At 34.3% G+C, this 22192-nt stretch overlaps 1 protein-coding gene across 1 annotated transcript in view; it reads right to left on the bottom strand.

Annotated features, from left to right (window-relative positions):
• Nucleotides 1–1314: 1314 nt before the first annotated feature.
• LOC129942298 (uncharacterized) overlaps nucleotides 1315–22192 on the bottom strand; it is a 463167-nt gene continuing 442289 nt past the window's right edge. The window contains exon 4 of the mRNA XM_056051169.1: nucleotides 1315–2488. Coding sequence (XP_055907144.1) covers nucleotides 2409–2488 — 80 coding nt within the window. The 3' untranslated portion in view covers nucleotides 1315–2408. The remainder of the gene's footprint in view (nucleotides 2489–22192) is intronic.

The following is a 22192-nucleotide window of genomic DNA, read 5'->3' as shown; positions in this document are numbered from 1 at the left end:
AATTTAAAACAAAAATCATGCTTTTAAGAAAAAAATTAACAAAAAAGTTCTAAGAAAAAATACTTTTCTATAGATTATTATTATGCAAAACAGGGCACGTATTTAACAAGTAAACAAATGAAAGCACTTAATCAAATTTTTATTGAATTTTCACTCCTAAATATTTTTTGATTATAATTTTTTAAGTCAATTTTTTCAAATTTGTTGATGATAGTGAAAAAACAATTTAAATTTATTTTAATAAATAAAAGTGAGAATATTTTATAATTATATTAAATTAACAAAATTTTTAATAATTTAAAATATATTTGCCATTCGAAGAGTTTTTCTGTTTTTATTAAAATTGTTATTATTATTTTTAATGTTAAAAGAGCGGCAGCAAGAAAGATTATATATATTTTTATTTTTTATAAAATCATCTAATCTGAGAAATGTATTAAGTTGATAGTACAATACGTTAGTATGTAGACAAATACACAAAAGCAACACTCAGAAATAAAATAATATATAATTTTTTTAAATAATTAAAAATGATTAAAATTAGTAAATACTGAAAAAATTGAGTAAAAGTAAATATTTGTAAAATTAACACTGCAAACACATGCGACTCTATAATGTTTAACCTGCTTTAAAATTAAATAAATATTTTACAAAAATTAAGTTAAATAAAATAAGAAATGAAAGAAATAAAAAGAAATGGAAAAAAATTGCTTGTTATGCAAAAGTCTTAAAGGCAAAGAGAGATAGAGATCGAGAAAACTTCAGATTCTGTTTTATCATTATTCACTTTTTTTCTTATATTGTTTTTATTTTATTTTGTACACTTTTCACACTTGGTTTCACTTTGAACTCAAAAAATATTAACCAAAAAAAGAAACAACAAATTAAATTTATTTTGCTATTTTTATGAAAAATGTTTGCAGTGTTTATAACTTTTTTTGAAATAAAAAAAATAAATTTAAGAAAATAAAAATTAAGATTTAGTATATTTTTTGAATAAGAAATTTTTTAATGTTTCATTTGTTTACTTGTATTTTTTTGTTTAAATAGATTTCGATAAATAATTTTCTTTTGTTTAATGTCTCTGGGGGAATGTATGTACAAGAAAAACAAACGAAAGAGAAAGAGAAAGTTATATTTATTAAAATAGTATTTTTTAAGAAAACAAAAAAATGAAAATAAAAAACACAAAACAAAAATATTTAACATTTAAATTAATACTTATTTTATATTTTTTTTTATTAAATACAATTAATTAATTAAAAAAACATTTAGAGACGGGTGTGCTACGAACTGGCCTCAGTTTTGGACGGTTTCAATTGGATTTCTTCCAAAATACACCAAAACCCGTTCAAAACTAACGCTTGTTGGAAGCAATTTTTCTTATATTTATTTTTTTATTTTTCTTTCACTAATATCTTTTATTTAAATATATATTTCAACATCACGTAACCTGTTTTTTTTTTTTTGTTTGTTGTAAGATCGTTGATTTTTATCTTAAAGGGGTGTTCACTTGCTATGTTATTTTTTTACTTATGTTTTTATTTTGGAAAGGGTGGGGTTTGTTTTTTTCAAGCAGTATTAAAATGAAAAACAAAAGGATGAAGGTGAAATACTGTAGTATGATAAAAATGAGGCAATCAAATTAAAAAAAGAACTGAATTAAGAAAACTTAAACGAGCAGGTTTTTTTAGGGAGATGCAAACTAAGTTCCTAAGTTAATTTAAAATAAAAGGTTTCAAACAAACTAAAAATCATGCTTTCAATGCTTTGATACTTTAGTGCAATATAAGGGCCATTCTTTAAAAGTGTCGTTTTTACAAACTAATTTATAGCTTATTGCTTAAGTAATGTATTTTTCCTTTTTCTTTTTAATTACCATAAAAAAAATGTTAACTGGCGCCCAACGTGGGAATTTTCGTCAGATAAACTTATATTTGTTGTAATGATTTCTTCTTTATCATCTTGACATCCAAGTAACTCTGTCAGGCTTGGAACGAATATTCTAAAAAATAAGTGGCGCCGAACATGGGAACATAAGGATGTATATTTAACTGTTTGAAACTTTTTAATTGATAATATCTCTTGCGGAATTAAGTTTCTGACTCTCATGTTAAATGCCTTGCTAATTTCAAACAAATTGCTGACTGGCGCCCAACATGGGACACAATTGTACACTTTTTTCTTATTTTAGATTTTAGTTATAAGGATAATTGCAGCATAAAATGTTTTTAATCTAATGTAAATATAATTTTAATATGATAAAATTTGGCTTACTTAATTTATTGACTTATTTCTAGTTTAAAATATCAAAATTTAGTCCAAAAACCAATTATTACCTACAGCTACAGGTATAAAAGCAGATGTTAATTTTTGAAAACAAATTATTTCCCGTTGAATGATTTCTCTCACTTACCGAATAAACCTAAAAATAGACCCTCATTTAGCATATCGTTCATCATTTGAATATCAATTCTCAGTAACTTACCTAAAAAAAGAAGAAAAAAGAGAGAAAATTAAACAATTTAATTAATAATTAACAAAGCAAATAGAAAAACATTTTACTTAAATCAATTTCAACTATATTGTATATAATATCAAAGTGTTTACCCTGTTACACCCGATCTAATAGTATATGGTTATCAAAATTTGCCCTTGGCCAAATACCGAAATACCCAAAATCTCTATTTTAAAAATAAAAATTACATTAACAAAAAAATCTTAAAATAACGAAACACAAACCTCTACGAAGCCCGACGAAACCAACATTAATAATGAAAATTTAATTTGCGGTGTTCAAATAAAATTGAACTCTCTCCCTCCATCTTCATTCCCACTGAGCTTGTTTCAGGATTTCACTCTCCATCTCTCTCTCGCTCTCTCTCTCTATAGCTGGTTCTCTGTCTGTTTGTTGATTTGCTCCTGACTCAGTCTCAGCTTTAGCCTCGGATATAATCATTTAACCACTCGACTCGATGATAGTTAAACATAGCCACCAACACCAACATCAACACCGACCCACACCATGCAAACAAGGACTCAGGACTCAAAAGGAGTAGATAGGTATGGGCTAGGCTAACCCTCTATGAATTCGTCCTTTTGAAACAAAAACAAAAAACAGTGAAGAGAAAAAAAAAACAGAAACCTCTTAGGCAGTTTTCCGCTGTAGTGGCTCTAAAAAGGGGTTTTTCTTCATTCCGTTCCGTTGCCTTTGGTTCGACTGGGTTTGGTTTGGGTTGAGTTCGGTTCAGGTTCAAATGTTTATAGGATAAATATGACTACTCTGGCATCGCATCATCATCGCCAGGATTTTGTAAATTGGAGCGAAACAAACTGCTCGCATATGGATATGGAGATGGAGACGTCGCCGACGAAGTCGTCGTATTATACGTAGAAATTCCAAAAGTTCTAATTAAACAAACATCCACATCCTCCCCCGTCCCCTTCTATAGACCGTAAGAAAGCAATTTTAGAGAAGCACCCAAACCCAACTCTAGCATACACGCAACAAACAAAACATATCGTCATCGTCATCTCCGTCGAAGTCGTCGTCCCACTTATGATGCTTTAACCATATCGTATAATATGTGGGTTTTCTAGTGATGGTGGTCTATAAGGATATAAGGACGCACTTAAGGGTGGATGTAATTTATGATTGTATATTACGTTTTTTTTTTCTTCTAAGCTAACTCTTATGATCTTTCTAGCCTCAAGTTCCAGAACAAAATATTTCTGAAAAGCCCAAGAATATCTTTTATGTACTTTCAATTTATTTTATGTTTATTTAGTGTTTGTTTCATTTTCGGTTCGAGGCATATGGTTTATTATTAGGATGTTTCTTAGATTTTGGTGTATATGTCGACGTCGAGGACGTCGCCGAGGACTTAGACTATAGATTGGGTATGATATTGGTTTGGTGAAGACGGGGAGAAAGGCATATACTCGTGGGTTGGTAGACTTGTTACATGAGACAATATGTAGGTGAGAAGGTTAAGTTGAAGGCTTTACTTATAAACATACATTTTTGGAAAAGAAACAGATTTAGATCTTACAAGTTGAATGCTTTGAGATTAATTAAAAAGTCAATTCGAATAAATCCCTTGTTATCTATTGAAATTGGAAAAAGGGCTGTTATGAGCTATCAGCTAACTAGAGACACTTTTGCTGGAAGATGTATTTCAATATGGTTTTCTTTTCGGACTTGAAGTTATTCTATTTAAGTTCAATTTTAAAAGTCGAAGTTAGAAAAGACTTTTGTTGGGCGCCACTTTTACTAATCCTGAAGACTTTTTTGGTGACTAGTAAAGTTAAATGAGCCAAAAGCGAGGGAATCTAATTTTATTGGTAAGACCATGATTATAAAGGTGTTTGCTGTGCAGCAGTGAGAAACAGTTATTTTGTTGGGTGCCACTTAAAATTATTCCGAAAACGATTGTTGGTGATTTATTAAGCCAGATACGAGTAAAGATACATGAGTTCTTTTTTAATTGTGTTTGAATTTGGCCAAAATGATTTGAATGACATTTCCAACCAACAGAAATAATTTAATGTTATATGATAGTGTGAAGTTTATGTTGGGCTCCAGTTAAATAAATTATAAATTGATTCAAATTTAATTTTTTTATTGGAAAAGCCGCAAAGGGAAGCCTTGCTTTAACGTTTTTTTCTAGATGTCAAATAAAAAACAATTTAAAATATTTTATTGGGCACCAATTATCTATTTAGTTAGATTTCACGGTGAATCACTAACATTTTTTTTAAGGATGTATAGGAATGGTTCAAATCAACTTGTCAGCTTTCTAAGTTATACTTGTGTTTGTTTTTTTGTTCAACTTGAATATTTTAAGATAGGACATTTGTTGTTCAAGACCTACATATTTGCTTCACTTGAGAATAAAGACAAAAGCAAACAATAACAAATAAATTCGGCGGGGGAACAGTCCGTTGAGAATTAGGGCCTAGTGACAACTCTCAACCATTCCTGTATGCGAGTAATGTTGTCAGGAATAGCAGGGACCTACAGTTCAAAGCCGAATCCGAATAGAATCAAAGAATCTTAACATCCCGTCACGTGTACTTCACTTATCAGCTGTTTTTTATACTAATGTTTTTTTTTTCTGTCCAGCTAAATAAAAAAACGAACACTGTTTGTTGGGCGCCATTTAAGAGAGACATTTCTTGTTATTCAAGATTTGGATGAACTAAGATAAATATTTCAGTCCTACAACTTCTACAACGCTTGAGAATATAGACAAAATCAAACAATGACTTATATAAAACCACCTTAACGTCCTGCATGGCATTTTTGAAAGTGCAAGCAGTAATCTTTCATTTTCTTTTTTAACAAAGTAACATTATTGCTTACATGCATGTGACCTCGTTTTTAAGATTCGTGTATAGGTATAAGATTGTGTATGCGAAGGAAGCACTTGACATAAAGTCAGTTTTTATTGCGATAAGAATCAAATCTCCAACCCTTTTGCAAGGTCCTCCACTTACACCACTCCACCAAATCCTTATAAAGTTTATATATGTATTTTATTAAAATAAAAAAGAAGTGACTCCGTACATTTCTTCTGATCCTTTTTTTTTATTCTGAACGCTCGTTGCAATCACGTTCCAATGCAGTAACATTTTTGTGCTTAAAATTGTAACTTTGACACAGACATCTATAGAAATTCATCTTCATTTTGGCCATTTTTCTATAGGTAAGGAATAAAAATAAAACCCTATAACATAACTGAGTTACCATCTTCCATTTTTTTAAACATTTTTTGTTTTCTTTTCTTTTGGTTTAGCGTTTGTTATCTTTAAGGTGTCACATGCATGTGCTTGTGCCAAGAACCCCGTTTAATGGAACGAGTTGTCACGTAGAGTTTATTGCCCAATAAGCTTTGTCCTAAATTCTTCCGGTTCTTGTCTCATGATCTAGTTTTATATTTTTTTCTTCGAAGCGAGACAAAAATTGGCGGACAAGTCGACAGGAAGTTTGCCAAAAAAATAAAACGCATTCTAGGCGAAAAGAAGAAAACCATACTCTGGCAAAATTGTTGTGTTGAATTTTTCAACAAAAAACAAAAGCCCAAAAAATAATGGCTGAAAACATGATTTTTCCCCGTCATAATCTCTCTTTGTCCTGTGCATATGCTGTGTCCTGTGTGCAATGTGCATCCTTTTGTTTTGGTTTTAAGAAAAGCATAAGACATTTTTCGCGATATGGCGAGGCGTCTACTCGTATAAGAACATACCTACATATTTGTCGTCTGTTCTTGTCATGGATATCCCGACAAATGGACGAGATTTTTTTTTTTAATTCTTTATTCTTTTTGATATTTCTTGTGGTCGTATCCTGAATGTAGGCCAATTATTATATTGGAGGAATGGGTTTTTGCACTGCACAATGCAATAGAAGGATAACTGTGCATTTGACAGTGGAAATTTAAGTGTATACTCGCACATGTGGTGCATCCTATTTAGAGATCATAAAACATCCGCATAAGTTTTACTGGACGATGACATCGTCTTTATACGAAACTACCAAACGACTATGACGACAACGACGACGACTATGACGGAGACGACGGTGAATGAGAAGTTCTTGGCAGAGGATATAATAATGGTTTATTTTTTATTTTTTTGTTTGTTATTTTTAAGTCTTTCTTCTTTTCATGGAAGGACAAACTAGGGCATAGAGTTAAACGAGTTCATTTTTATTGTCTTGAGGTTTGAGGTATAATTTAATATACATTTTTTTCTTAAAGAAGATAGCGATGGAGAAGTAAAAAAACTTGGATGCCAAACGTTTAAAGGAAGGATATCTTCCTCTAAAATAAAACTTGCAAAGCCTTTTTATTATTGTAAAGTGTCACACTCTCGAATCCCAAGGTCTTACAAGGAGGTATACTTATACTTTGAGCTCGTGACTGATACGCCTACAATTCATACATTTTAAACATTTTATTCTGAATTGTGCCTTTTTTTTATATCGGCCTGATTTTGAGGATATAAGCAGGTGCCATGGACGGTTATTAAATATAACTGATCCGTTTAAATTTCTGTTGGGCGCCAATTAAATAAATGTGTATTATATACATAAAAGTCGTTGCAACAGAATCCTCAAAGATTTGCATTGTTGATTTTTTGGACAAGCAGCATATCCGGTTGATTATTAGCAACTAACAATAACAAGACATCTGAAGTGCACAATTATTAAATATAAAGATTAGTATAGGTTTCTGTTGGGCGCCAATTAAATACATAGGCATATAAGAATGGTGTCAATAGAAAACTCAATAATTGGAACAGTTGATTCTTTGGATAAGCAGAATATGCACATAACTATGACGAACTAAGCAAGAAAATGCCATGCATGATATATACATATCACCGATAGTTTTCTGTTGGGCGCCAGTTAAATTCATATGGATTTATAAAAATGGTTTCAATATAATTCTCAATTCACAATCGATTCCTTGAGCAAACAGCATATCCGCCTGATTATAAGCAACTAACCAGACAAATGAAGTGCAAGATCATGAAATATCATCAATCATTAAAAGTTTCTGTTGGGCGCCACTTAAATACATGGGCTTATAAGAATGGTTGCAATACAAACTTAATGACTGGAACGATTGATTCTTTGGATAAGCAGCATATGCACCTGATTATGAGCAACTGACCAAGAAGATGCCCTGTATAATATAAAAATATCGCCGATAGTTTTCTGTTGGGCGCCAGTTAAACACTTTTAGATTTATAGAAATGGTTTAAATAAAATTTTTTAATAATTGGAAAACTGATTCTTTTGGAAAACACAAAAGACGTTTTTCGTATATAACAATCAAGAATCACTTGCAATCAATGCATATTGGGACTCAACAAGTTCTTGAATAAAGTTAAAGATATTCGATAGAAGTCACATCCATACAAATCAAAGCTAGATAAATATAAATCGAAATAATACCAGCGCTTTATAAATATACAAAGCCTGCCTTTTTATTCGTTTAAGCTGTTATTTACTCTATTTAACTCATTCGCAGCAATGAAAGCCGCCAGATGGAACAAAAATTAAAATTTCAGACACCAAATATGATCGATGTGTTTCCAAAAAAATCTCTTAAAATTATTGAAACAGCCAGACTTAAACAAACATAAATTTTCCAACCCAAAATAACCCCATTTCAAAACCTCTTAATCCTCCCTCAGCCCAATCATTCATCCATCTATCCAATAAACTGTTCTGTCGATATTATCCAACAGCTTTAGAATTTTGACTTTTTGGTCTTATGATGATGATAGGACGTCATCGCATGCAAGGAAATTAAAAATAAAGATAGAACAAAACTTTTGACGACAAATCGACTAAAAACAAGGAGCATGCTCCTCAAAAAAAAAAAAAAAGACCGAAAAATATGTAGAAAGCTAAAATTTGAATAAACCATAACAAGCCATCAGGAACGTCGACAGCAGCGCATAGCAGCGGTAGGAACGAGAAATATTTTCCATTCTCATAAATATTAAAATGGAAAATTTTCCGTTTATTAATTTAGTCATTCAGCAGCTTAATTCAGGCGATCAAAATGAAAAATAAAATAAAATAGAAAGTGGTGACAGGGTGCGGGAAAGCGATAGAAAAAAAAAAGAGAGAAGATTGTCTACGACTTCCATCAGAACCAGTAGCAGCAGCATAGGTTTAGTTAGTCTCGTGTACAATTTTCCCATCGCATCATCATCATCATCATCTGACCAACCAACCGATTCGTCCTCCAGTTTGACTTTAACAACCCGCCTCCCATCCTTCTTCTTCTGCCTCGTCACCTCTATAGATCTTTCTGTACCTAGCCCTTATTCCTTGTCCAAGAAACTGTCCAAGTTTTTGTTGTTGTTGGTTGGTTGGCTGACGGTATTGAGATGTGGGAGAAATGAAGAAGCCAGCAACGAAACGCTTAATATGCGAAGAATTCTTATGCAAATCGGCTATTATGGCAGCTAATTGAAAAACAGTTTTAGAAAATGCGAAACATCGCGAAATGACGACTAGGTACTTGGACTATGACGGCAATGGCAGCGGTAACGAAAACGTCGACATCGACAACGACGACGACGAAGACAACGATGATGGTTCGGAAGAACGAAAAATAAAATAATAAATACAAAAAGTTAAATAATAAGAAAAAAAAAAACGAAAAATTGGAGAAAATAAAAATACTCTTAGATGGAAAAGTTCTCCCTTTTTCTGATGGAATGGGAGGTGGAAAGTTGGAGGGCTGGAGGGTGATTGAGGAAGGATTCCTGGAGCTTAGTAGGTATATAGGTACCCGGTTGTTTATAACGAAGACAATTTCACCGAAATTTGTTAAAAAATAAAAATATTGCTTGAAAAAGTTCCTTCGTGTGATAATTTGAATTAAATTCTCTGAAGACTCATTTTCAGGAATATTTATTAGCAATTCAATGAAACGAGGGGGCTATCTAGCTAATGCTTCAAAATGGTGGTTCTGCTCGTATTCATGCGGACTGGTGACTTCTTAAAGGGAATGTATAAGGAATTCTCAACAAATCGAAAAAAATTAAACTGGTCAGCAAAAAATTAAAATTAAAAAATCTTGGAAATAAAACGAAGATTCCCGTGAAGTTGAACTGAAGAATTGCGTCAAATTCTGTGTAATAATTGTCTTGGGAAAACATCGACGAAGCGATTTTAGTAAATATTTTATTTGATGAAATTGCTTTAAAAAGAACATTTTGATGTAGGATGAAGCATTAGGTCCTTAGCTAGGTGCCTCAGAATGCCTCAATTCTTACAAAACAACAGGTGAAATTCAAGGAACAGTCGGAACTCTTAATGCGTATTAAAGATGCACTGAATTTGTCCTAATATTTGCAAAATTTTTAAGGATAAAAATACGAAGAAACAACCCCTCTTTTTTATTATTAGCTCTAGAGAAACTTTCTCAACTCAACAATACCTCGATTAGAAACTCGATAAACATCAGCAATTAAATTGGAATAGGTAATTTTTTATTTCTTTACATATGAAATTTTTTCCCCCGATATTAGTGTCCTTAATAAACTATTAATCACAATTTCCACATTTGTTTTCTAGAAATGCTTTGTTTAAAAAAAAAAGCTCCAATACTGGTGTAGAAGGTCCCTACACAAGTTTTCCTCCCAACAACTTTTCTGCTTCCCTTGCCATCAGCCTATGTAATCCGTTCTCCTTTTCTATAACTTCCAATTAAATAATCAACAATTTACCAACAACCTCAATCGAGAAAAATACCAATTAAATGTTTCACAAGAACTTTTAATTCACCATTATTAGTGTTTCCTTTAAGGATTTTTCCTTTTCTGTGGCACACGATGCAAAACTCAAAACTATGTATTTACATTTATACATTTTTATAAATATAGAATGCTTTTGCACAAAATGGCACCAAACTATCACCACCATCAGTCAAGTCGTCGTCGTCGTCGACATCGTCGTAGTTCGTGACCATTCCAAAACGACTTTCCACCGTTATGTACGCTTGAGGTTCTGCTCCTGGCTGTTGCCAATCTAATATTCACAAAGCAAGAGGACCTTACCAACCTTCTAGCATTTGGTTTAATTCCTTCAATATTCAATGCAATTTCTATTAATAAGCATACATCGCATCGTATACCAAAGTATCTACTAGTGTATGCATGAATTTGAAGGATAAGCGTGTGGGATTGTGTGGCAGTGCGACAGTGTGGCGTGTGGGAGTACCTAACCTACCTACATCGTATAGGTTACAGGAAAATATTATCCTTTGTGTTGGAGTCTTATTTTATGCACCGCGAAACGGTACCAATTTTAAGCCATATAATGTATACTGCGATTTTGCATTTTGTAATGAGACCCGTTTGAGAATATTATATTTCCTGGGTGTGGATAGCGGACATAAAGTGTGTAGTTATTTTTAAAGGGTGTTTTATTTTTTTTGTTATAAAATATGTAAGATATTATCTTCAAAAGAAATGTATTTTTATTAAATGGCGCCCAACACATGTTCTATTTTTCTATTTTTACTTTACGCATCAGGCGTACCTTCTAAATGGGTTTAAAAGCGTTTTATTTCAACTATTAGAAAAGAAATGAGATGTATGAAGTGAAAAACAAAAATTACTAAAAATGTATTTTGTTTTTAAATGGCGCCCAGCAGAAGTTTTATTTTGCCATTTCAATAGCATTAGATTTAACTCCTTAGCAATTGTAAAAGTGTTTTGTTTTAACGTTTAGAATTTAATTAAGATGCATTCAAAGGAAGATTAAATTATGATAATACATTCTTTTAAATGGCGCCCAACAGAAGTTATTTCGTATTTAACTTCAAGCTTAAATTTTATAGTCTTAGTGGTTTTTAAAACGTTTCATTTTAACCATTGGTATTATATTGAGTGGCATCAATGTACCTACAAATCATAATACAACATTTATATTTTTCTTAAATGGCGCCCAACAGAAGTCTTTTCTGACATTTTAACTGCATTCGACTAAAGCTCTGAGCAATTTAAAAGTGTTTTATTTCAACATTTAGAATTCAATTGAGATGCATCCAATGAAAAATCAAAATATGAAAATGTATTCTTTTAAATGGCGCCCAACAGAAGTTCTATTAATTTTCTGACTTCATAAAACATTAGATGTATGTTCTTAGTAGTTTCAAATCCTTACTGTCAACTATACGACATTAGTTGAGAGGTATCAAATAATAACAAAATGCACTTAAAATGTATTACCTTTTTAAATGGCGCCCAACAGAAGTTATTGCGTATTTAACTTCAAGCATAAATTATATATTCCAAGAGGTTTTAAAAACGTTTCATTCTAACCATTAGAATTATATAGAGAGGTGTCAAAGTACCTACAAAACATAACACAAAAATTATATTTTTCTTAAATGGCGCCCAACAGAAGTATTTTTTTCTTTCTTGATTTCAATTTCAAACAGTTAATTTATCTTCTTAAAGATAATACAGATAGAAGTATCATTTAAAATTATTGTAAAACTATTGACTGAGATATCTTTTTCAAGGTGCATTTAAAAAAATATACGTTCCTGCGTTAAGTTGGCTAAATCAGAACACAACACATTAAAATAGGTAAAAGAAAAAAACAAACAAGTCAAACAAAATAAACTTTATCAACGTCATCAATATAAATACTCTGTCAAAGGATCGAAAACAATTTTCAATGTTCGCCCAATTAAATTGCAATAAAAGTTTTCGTCGCGCGCAAATATCATTTTATGAACAAAAATAGACAAAAATATATAAATAAAAAGTTTCTTTTTCCTATCTCTTTTCTTTTCTGTCTTTCTTTATTAAAAAACTATCTATGTACAAGTGCATAGCTATAGAATGGATAAAACTTCTTCGAAAAGTGTGACTTAATAAGTCGACACCACAGCACAAGCCAAAGAGAGGTCCAAACGTCATTTTACCCCAAAGACCGATCTGAAAAACCAAACGAACTGGACAAAGTTTCTCTTTTCCATTGTAATTTTTCACCATTAAATAATTTTTAAACTCTCATCCCTTGTGTCACGGCTTGTCGGGGTATTGAGGAAGGGGTTGGGGGATGTATTGTATAGAATATGTTGTATTATTATTACCTCCCCAATCGGTAAATTTCCCACTGTTAAATATTTATGGCATAGAAATACACAGCTTTCAGCAAAACACATCCCTTCGGTTAGTCAAGGCATTAACCGAATCCTCTATACTCAACTTGAATTACATACATTTCGACACAAGTAAACTCGTACAAGGATCCCCATTTCTGTATAGAGTATACCATTCCTTCGCAAAAACAGTTACCAATTGCAGTGTAATTGTGTGTGCATTGTGCAATATACAGTACTAAGTGGGTGGAATAGAAAGTTTACGTTTCTAAGAATTTTATAACTTTTACACTTGGATGGAACGTGGTCCTTAACGGTATACGTACATACGTACGATACCAAACCGACTCTCTCTCTCTCTTTGTGTATATTCCGTATATTGTAGCCGGAGAAATGCAGGACCAAAAGTGAGGAGTGTTAATATTTTAACTGCAACCAACTTCGGCTAATTGCTGACCAAATGAAAATCCCAATACGACATTTTGTCCAATTTGGAGAAATGTCAGAATGAAGAATGATACATATACTCTCGTGTGTGTGTGTTGATGAAGTGTGTCCTTTTGTGTCTGTAGAATTTATATAATGTATGTATGTTGGCAGTAAAGGATAAATTTGTTGTATACATTTCTGTGCAACAGAGATTTGCGGAGCACGTTTTGCAGTTTTGCAATGCAGTTGGTGATGTTGCAGAGCTAATGAATCTAAATTTATTGAGGGGACGTGTGTGTATTTTGTGTCGTCTGTCGTTTGTCGTCGTCGACCTCCAGCTATATACTTTGTCCGTCCTGTGTGTGGTTGGAGGTTTCATAAAGGGGTGAGGATATGGCTTGAAAGTTAATTTAGATGAGGTTTGGGTAGACTGCGGTGGTTTCATTTCTATTTGGAGAACCAACAACGACGACGACGCCGATGAAGTCTTTGAGGGGGTAATGAACTGATTGATATAGACTTCAGTTGTTTTTCGATCAAAGGATTTTCTTTTTTATTTTATTAAATATTAAATAAACTCAATTATTATATTCGACAACTCTTGTATAGGCACATAAGTATCAGTTTACAAGTCGAACTTCAAAAACAACCACAATTGGTACAACAAGTTAATTAATATGCTCAACGGTAAAATCATATGTTGGTATGTTGAATTTGATTGAAGCTAATATTCAAACCACACAAGCGACCACCAATATTTGTGCAATTTAATTATAATATGCGTGTATAAACATTTACATATCGTCCTTGATTCAATTCCTTTACCTGAACATAATTTCACATGATTTCCATATATCAGAGTGAATTAAAGTTATTCCTTATTTGTGGTAATACAATGTGTATAAATATTGGTTATTATAACTGCACAATCATTAAAAAGATAGAGAAAGAGGGATCCAGGAAATTATAGCAGGAAAGGGCATGTGATCCTAAAGGTTATTGGTCAAACTTCGTTATTCTACTAAAATAAATAAATTGAGAGGCGCAACAGTCCGTTTTGAGAACTAGGGCCTAGTGACTGACAACTCTCAACCATTCCTGTGTGCGAGTACTGTTTTTAGGGATGGAAGGGACCTACAGTTTTAAGCCGAATCCGAACAGCAAATTTGAGAAAGCACTTGTTCATGACAAAAATTACTCTTGGAGAATTTGTCAATTCCTCGCAAGAGGAATTGATGGCATAGGCAGGAATCGAACCCAAGACCTTTCGCATGACAGTCCAAAGCACAAACCATCATGAGACGGGTACTATACTGCTGCCACGCTAATCTACTATAATAACTATAATATGTTGTCCAGCGGGAAGTACAGTAGCGCTTTAACTCCTCCTGGAGCATAGGGCAGCAACAAGATCCTCCCACCTATTCCGGTTTACCGCAACTGACTTCAGCTGTGGCCACGATTTAATACCTTGAGACCGACCCTCCTTCAAAACTGATGACCTTCTAGCTATCTTTGGTCTTCTAACGCGTCTATTACCCTGGGGATTCCATTGGACGGATTGTTTTGCTATATTGTCGTCCGGTTTCCTCAGTGCGTCCAATTTTTTCTGTCCGTTGCTATTCCACAGCTCAACGTCAGAAATGTTTTGCGGCCACCGGATCTTCAGAATAAAGCGCCGACAATGGTTAACGAAAGATTGTAGTCGGTTTGAGATCTTGGCAGAGTATTTCCATGTTTCTGAAGCATATAACAGCACTGATTTGACGTTAGCGATATTTTGCTAGAGTTGCACACAGGAGAAACGATTCCAAATGCACTACGGGCTTTGTTCATTCTACTGTTAGCATCCAGGTTCATTCCGCCATCGAGAGCTATAAAACTTCCGAGATATTTAAACTGGTCGACCTCCTCTATGGTCATCTGCTTTACAAAAACTTGTGTGCTTTGCCCGTGGTCATTACTTTGATTTTTTTGGTCTTATTTGTGTTAATCCTTAAGCCAGCCACCTATCCCATCAATAGCAGCGAAAGACACATCTGATTTAAGGCTGCTGTGTTGTTTTCCATGGGACATATTATATCGTCAGCATAATCTATGTGGCTTAACTTGTCAAACAGACTCCATTGGATACCGTGCTTTTTATTTGTACCCACCGTGGCATCACATTGTCAATCGCCATCAAAAACAGAATTGGTGACAAGACATCTCCTTAACTCACTCCTCATGGAAGGAGTCGGAAAGCTGTTCATTGTGCAACACAAAACACCTTGCGTTGTTGTAGGATTCCTTAATAACAGCGACAATTTTCTCGGGGATTCCTAGCGCAATAAGCGATCTCCAAATGTATTCACGATTGACCCGATCAAACGCCTTCTCAAAACCTACAAACATAAGGTACAGCGGTGTTCGGTACTCAAATGATTGTTCGAGTATGATTCGCAAGGTTTTGATGTGATCGACGCATGATCGGCCACTGCGAAAATGCACTTGGTGCCTATGGAGGGAGACTCGATCCTGGACTTAATCCTCTCGAGAATAATAGTTTCCATTAACTTCGGAAAAACGGACAGAACTGTGATACTGCGCCAGTTATTACAGTTTTTGGGGTTTCCTTTCTTTGGTAACTTTACAATAACTCCATCCTTCCAGTCTCTTGGGTAAGTTTCACTCTCCAGACAGCCTGCAAGAGTTTAAGCAAAATAGGGGAAGCTGCCTCAGGGTCTGCTTTTAGAAATTTTTGCTGGAATACCATCAAGTCCAGCTGCTTTGTTTTTCTTTAGAAGATGTATCGAATTTCTTATCTCTGCACTTGTTGAGGGGGCACTGGTGTCAATATCCCTAGAAGATCTGCAAATGCTGTTCAATTGTGGACTTAATTCGGCATTGTGGTCATCATTTAGCAGCAGTCCTTCCATCTTTGGAGCTGATCTTCTATTGTAACTAAAAGGTTGCCGTTCAAATCTAATACGCGATGGTTAGTGTTAGTGCTACTTTGCTGTCCGACAATGTTCTTAGTGATTTTATACAGCTTCCTTGCGTCCCCTCTTCCGGCAGCATGTTTCGCTTTTTCCACAAGTTTGTCCACCCTTTCCCTCTTGTCACGTCTCACACATCGCTGCACTGCCTTATGCGGTGCTCTATACTCGTTTTGTAGAATCAATTTCCGTTGAGCATCACTTTTCGAATTGATTCTAATTTTAAGTGTTCTTCGATATGTGATTTTGTCCCAGGTGTCTTGGGATATCGAGGAATCTCTAGTTCTTGTGTGTCTGGGTATAGTTTCAGTTCCAGCTTCCATGTAAGCGCTCTTAATTTGGCCCCACAAATTTCGATGATTTACGAAATAACCCCCAATCATTCTACTGCTGAATGAAAACGATTTCAGTTTGTAGCAAAAATTGATTAGTTCTATCACTAATTTATCCATCCATATTATTAGTAAAGCTTATCCACTTCATTTTTACTGAGAGGACATTTTGTAAGAGGTTTTGTTTTATAAAACGTTAACCTCAAGGTATCATTAGTTAATTCATTGCATTTTTCTACAAGTCTTTGTGTATATTGACGAATGATGCTTTCGAAATTCAAGCAATGTGCCTCAGGGTTCTGTCTTGTCTCCGTCACTTTTTCTCATTATTATTAATGACATCTATTTTGCTGATGATAACAGTACATGTAGCTTTTTAAATTTGTTAATAAATTCAGAAATCTTACCTTAGAGAATACGACTCTAATTTCTGTCTTTACCAATCGTTGCAATATTTAGGAATTCAACATCGTAGACGGAAGACTTGAATAGGATTTAAATGGTTGCTAAAGGTGTGAATATAAAATTGGGAGATAAAAACAGAATTGGGTTATTTATTCCACATTCTTGAAATGTGGCTGAAAAAAGACTATCTATGTTTGATACTGTATTAGTCGTGGCATAATGGCTAGTATGTAGAAATGTCGTACCAAACGTATTAGGTTCAATCTTATGGCTATTACCTCTTGCGAGGAATTAACAAATCCTCCAAGTAGCCGTTTAGATCCAACTAAAGAACTGTTGGTCTCCTCAATTTCTAACAACATTACTTGCACACAGGAATTATAGAGAGTTATAAGTCACTAGGCCCTAGTTCTCAACGGACTGTTGCTCCACGTAATTTATTTAATTATGTTTGTCACTACTTCTGAGATAAATTGATGGGCACTTCTGGAAGTTCCATTATGGTGGAAGAATTGTTTTAAATTGAAGAAAATTTCTTGCAAAAATATCAACGAAACAAAAACTGATACTCACTATAATATCATCAATATCATTTTTGTTTACTTAAGCTATTTTATATTATGTTGGTCTTGTCCGTGGATTTAATCAAAATTGAAATTTCTTCCATGTGGATTGAATGTTGATACTTACTGTGACTCAAATTTACTCTCATCGAACTTAACTTGCATCTACGGAATTCTTGTACCTTTAGTTATTTTATGTTTCTTCGGTCTTTCTGATAGATCAGACCAAAAACAATATTGCTCATGTCAATATTTGGTCAAGCTATTAACAATTAGCAGCCCTAATTGCCATCGTCTTTCTTACCAAAGAGTTAAAAAAATTCTTAAGCCCATCTCAGGTGAAAATGTGTCTCAGAACAAAGAATCACCAAGAATTAAATAAATAAATAAAATAAACAAAAAACAAAAACCCAAGATTACCTATTTAAAGAATCCACCTTCTCCTTATGTAGAATTAATTTTACTTTCGGTATCATTCTTTTGCAAAGTCGCAGCATAAAAGTGAAACGGCCGACGCGCTGACTACAACAACAACAACTACAAAAACAGAAATCAACCAGCCATGCAACAATCTGAGGACGTCAACCACAACGACAACGACGACGATGACCAAAGACATCGAAGAAGCATCATTCTGCTCCAAGCCAGAGGTAGAAAAACTTGTCTTCAACTCGGATCCGTCAATAACGATCGTCTTCCATTGCATACTGTCCCCATATGTCAACAACGAATTGATGATCATGATGATGATGATGATGATGCCTCTGTCGATCGAATCGATTGGATCAATCCCATTTTCGATGCCGATAAATGGATGGGATGATGTTGGAACGAAAACGTGTCGCAATGCTGCTAATGACTTCCATCACAAAAAACAACAACAACAACATCAACGGAGTCTTACCTCAGTGTATTAGCTAACAGAGCCCGTTTTGTGTGCAAACCAAACCCTGTCTTTTTTCTTTTAACTCTGTGCGTTTAATGTGCAAAATCTTAACTTGGATGTTTTGCCCTCAAACAATTTGTACAATTAACGTTCCAATGTGCGCGCGTACTTTTCAATCATCGATCGGGCATTTATATACACGACAAACATCTTTTATTCGCCTCATGAAATGATCCACCATTCGAACGACCGACGACGCGACGTAGATGCACGCAACACGCAATGACGATGGAACTGAAATTGTTGTTTTTTTGATTAAACGCACTTCAGTTAGTCTCAAAAACTCGCTCAAACGGCCCCAAGTGGAAGAACTACAGACTTAAGAGTATTTAGGGCTTAACTTAGTGATGTTGCGTCCCGCACTTAGATATGCTGAGCCAATACGGCACAGGAAGGAAAAAACTTGTCGCCTTGCCTCGATTGGTATTTCAACGCATCATTGTGATATGCGATATCTGCAGGAATAGAGCTTTAAACAAAAAAGTGTCAAAAAAGGGTTGCCATACGTATGTTTAAGATATTTTTAAAATAATGTACAAATCAAGTCGTTCCATTTTCGATGACTGTTTCAAAACATTTCCATACGTATATCGGCAGTTACCCGGTGAATGTAGTCCAGTAGTGGTCAATCGTTTTGGAATTATCGGTTGACACTAGAGACTTACCTATTTCCCCACAAAAATTAGTTAAATTGTACGATCTTGAAGGAAAATGTACGGGTTCGATATCCGTTACGTGAAACTATGTGGTTACCACACAATTCCTTCAATAAATCGATTCTGGAACGAGAATCGTAACATGAAACCTCAGCTCCTCTACATCATGGGTGTTAAAAAATTGATGAAGGAAAAAGTCAGTAACCATTGACTTTGGGATTTGGCCAGTACAGTGTAGGGACCGATTATTCTTCTGAATCATAAAGCACAACAAAAAGTTAGTTTTTATGGATGTAACCGTTTATGATAATAAACTTCACTCCAAATACAGAACTTTTTTGTATTGACTGCAAAATTTTGAGTTAATATTTTAAAAGTAAAATGGAAGCAGTGCGTGGTACGTATATCAAACAGAACTATGGTTTCCAACATGAATTTACACAATTTGGTACAAATTCATGTTAAAATGCCAAACTAAACTAGAAATAAATCATATGACAGCTGTCAAAATATCCGCCATTTAAAATAGTGTTGCCAACTTAAAGTTATATACCTTTAAAAATACACTCGTTAGTTGCTGAACGTAGCAAATACAAACCATGGCTTATACCAAAATAGAAGTTACCATTGCTGTATGACAAGCATACATTTTCCTATAAAGGGTCAAGGTTTCGACTTTCAAAAGTTTTCTTAGTCAACGTTTACAGCTATTTAAAGAAAAATAATCAATCAAGAACTCTTGGCAACTTTGTCTTTGAAAATGCTCTCAAGTACCTCGTTTTGAGATCTTGTTGTTGATCACGATCAAAAGAGTTATTTCAAGAGATGAGGGTACCCTGCTCGAAGAGACAACCGACTGACTCAACGGACCTGACAAAATGACGAACCGACGCGACTATATGACGCACGACAACACGACGCGACGCGCCATTGAAGGTTGACTTTTCATAGCCCATCCGCTGTGCCGATACTCATGATGATGATGGCACAGCAAAGTGTCACATATGAGCATAAATAATGCAACTTTTTTCGGCTCTCATGCATCGCGTAATTGGAACACGCAGATGATTTATGTCGCAACAAATTGATGTGCATCAATTTAGCTTTGTGATGCTGACTCGCTGCCTCGACTCTCAAATGTGTGTTTGCGTCCGTCTGGCTTCGTTTGCAAAGCTAAGTACACAGCCAGCGCAACAACTTGCAACATGCAGCTAGCCGTCCGTTTTCCAAATGACTGAATGGCGCTGATGAGAATCGAATGTGACACAAACGATCAAAAAGGTCAACCGACCATGATGCCATGCCTGCCGTGCACTTCACCGTAAACTATCAATGACTGTTTACAAGTTCTTTTTTTTGAAACTGTCCCAAAATTGACAAACATCACAAAAAGTCAACTCTTAAAAAATAGGGTTTCGAACCCCTTTTTAGGTTGAAGGTATTTTATTTTTTTGTAAGGCTGGAGCGGCCGGCTCGGCGGCGGCGTTTATCCATCCAAATTGTCACACACTTTAGACAACTTCATACGAGTGGATGGATGCAGGCAAAGCAAAGCAAGGGTAGCTTGTTCAACCCTTAAATTGAAAGTTGTACTGCGTCCGTCAAAGCGGAAATTCTAAAAGTGTATGACAGGCTATAAAGAACTTCATTTAACTCCTGCACTAATACGAGTCAGTAGCTAGTTTTGAATTCTGATGTGGAAGACGATGATGATGATGATGATGATTAAATCGGTATAGTTACGTTTTGGCGTGTTTTTTTTTTTGGTTGTTGTTGTCAAATTTCGTGAGATGACGACCGGCGATAAAACTTGGGCACGTGACCTTAGGCGATTTTTGTGTTTGTCGTCAACGTTGTTGTTTTAATGCGTACTCATTTCGTTTGTAATTCAAGAAGTTATATCTTATATGACATTGTTAACGATGTTTAAGATTGTTAACTATCCGAATTCGTGTGTGCGGCTCGGCTGTTGATCAGGCGTCTTGATTAGATTAAACCGTAAAAAGACACAAACGCCACCGAAGGAAACCGTACGTGTACGTGCGTTTCATGGGTTTTATATACCTTCCCTTAGATACCTTTAGACTTACTCTATATTCCTAGTCCTACACACATTTTCTGTCGCCCCTAATGAGGACAGTAATTACAAGGTAGTTAAAAGAGTTCTTTATTTTTTTTTTTTGTCGAGATGTGGGATGTGTTCGGTTGTAAGAAGAAGGGTGGAGTTAAGATTGAAGAGCAGTGATGCGTTTTTAATATGTAATTGGAAAGTTCCGCATCCGGACTGTGGGAAGAAAGTTTACTCTCACTCAATTTATACCCTTTAGGATTTTTGAATTATTGCAGTTTTTGGTGTTTTTTATTAGGGTTGATTGTCACTTGATTAAAAATTCTGACGGTTTGACCAAAGATCCGTAATTTTGTATGTGTGTATCATAACCCTCTTTTTGTGGATTGTTGCCAAAATGGCGGATAAGATTTAAATAGCTTTAATTGATACAAAAAGTTTTTATCATCATCTGATCAGGCTGTTTGATATAAAACTTATATACCTCCAAGGCTTGAGTATAAATCAAATCTCGGGGATGGTGCTCCTGCAACTTACTTAAGTCTCTCGGAAAATATTAAATTAATAGCATACAAATTTATAAGTGATAATTTTATTATTAAATCATTTCCGTCACTCAAACAACGTTTCAAGGTCTTAAATCACATTTTTCAACCTCTATTTTAAAGGAGCATGCTCTAGATAAGTAACCAGTTGCTCTAAAATAATTTCACTATACAACTTGTTCCTCAAGAAAAGTTCATCCTTAGGCTTTGCTTGGTAAAGATATTCGTTCTTTAGCCGTACTATACGAATGTGGTTTTCCAGTTTTTGATTCATTCGAGGTTTCAAAACCGTTTTTTATACTGAATTCGTTTTTCAATTGGTTCTTAGCGACCTTTTTATGCAAAAAACACAATGTGATCATTGGGCAAGGTATAAAGAGGATTTTAAAGTTCCTTGTTTATATAAATTAATCCATAAGCAATGATTAAGTGGAAAGAACTGCAGAAGGTTTATAATTGCACGAAGTTTTATTCAAAAACTAGTATATACCAAACAAAGTTAGCATTTTTCATCTAATATAATGTTCTTGGCTAAAAAGTTTATTTGTTTGTTTGTTTGTTTGCTTGTTTGAACACACTTATCTCAGAAACTATACAGGGCCACCCTTTCATTTTTATAAAAT

This window comes from Eupeodes corollae, chromosome 1, assembly GCF_945859685.1.
Source record: "Eupeodes corollae chromosome 1, idEupCoro1.1, whole genome shotgun sequence".
Lineage (NCBI taxonomy): Eukaryota > Metazoa > Arthropoda > Insecta > Diptera > Syrphidae > Eupeodes > Eupeodes corollae.
This window is presented reverse-complemented; position numbering and strand designations above follow the sequence as displayed.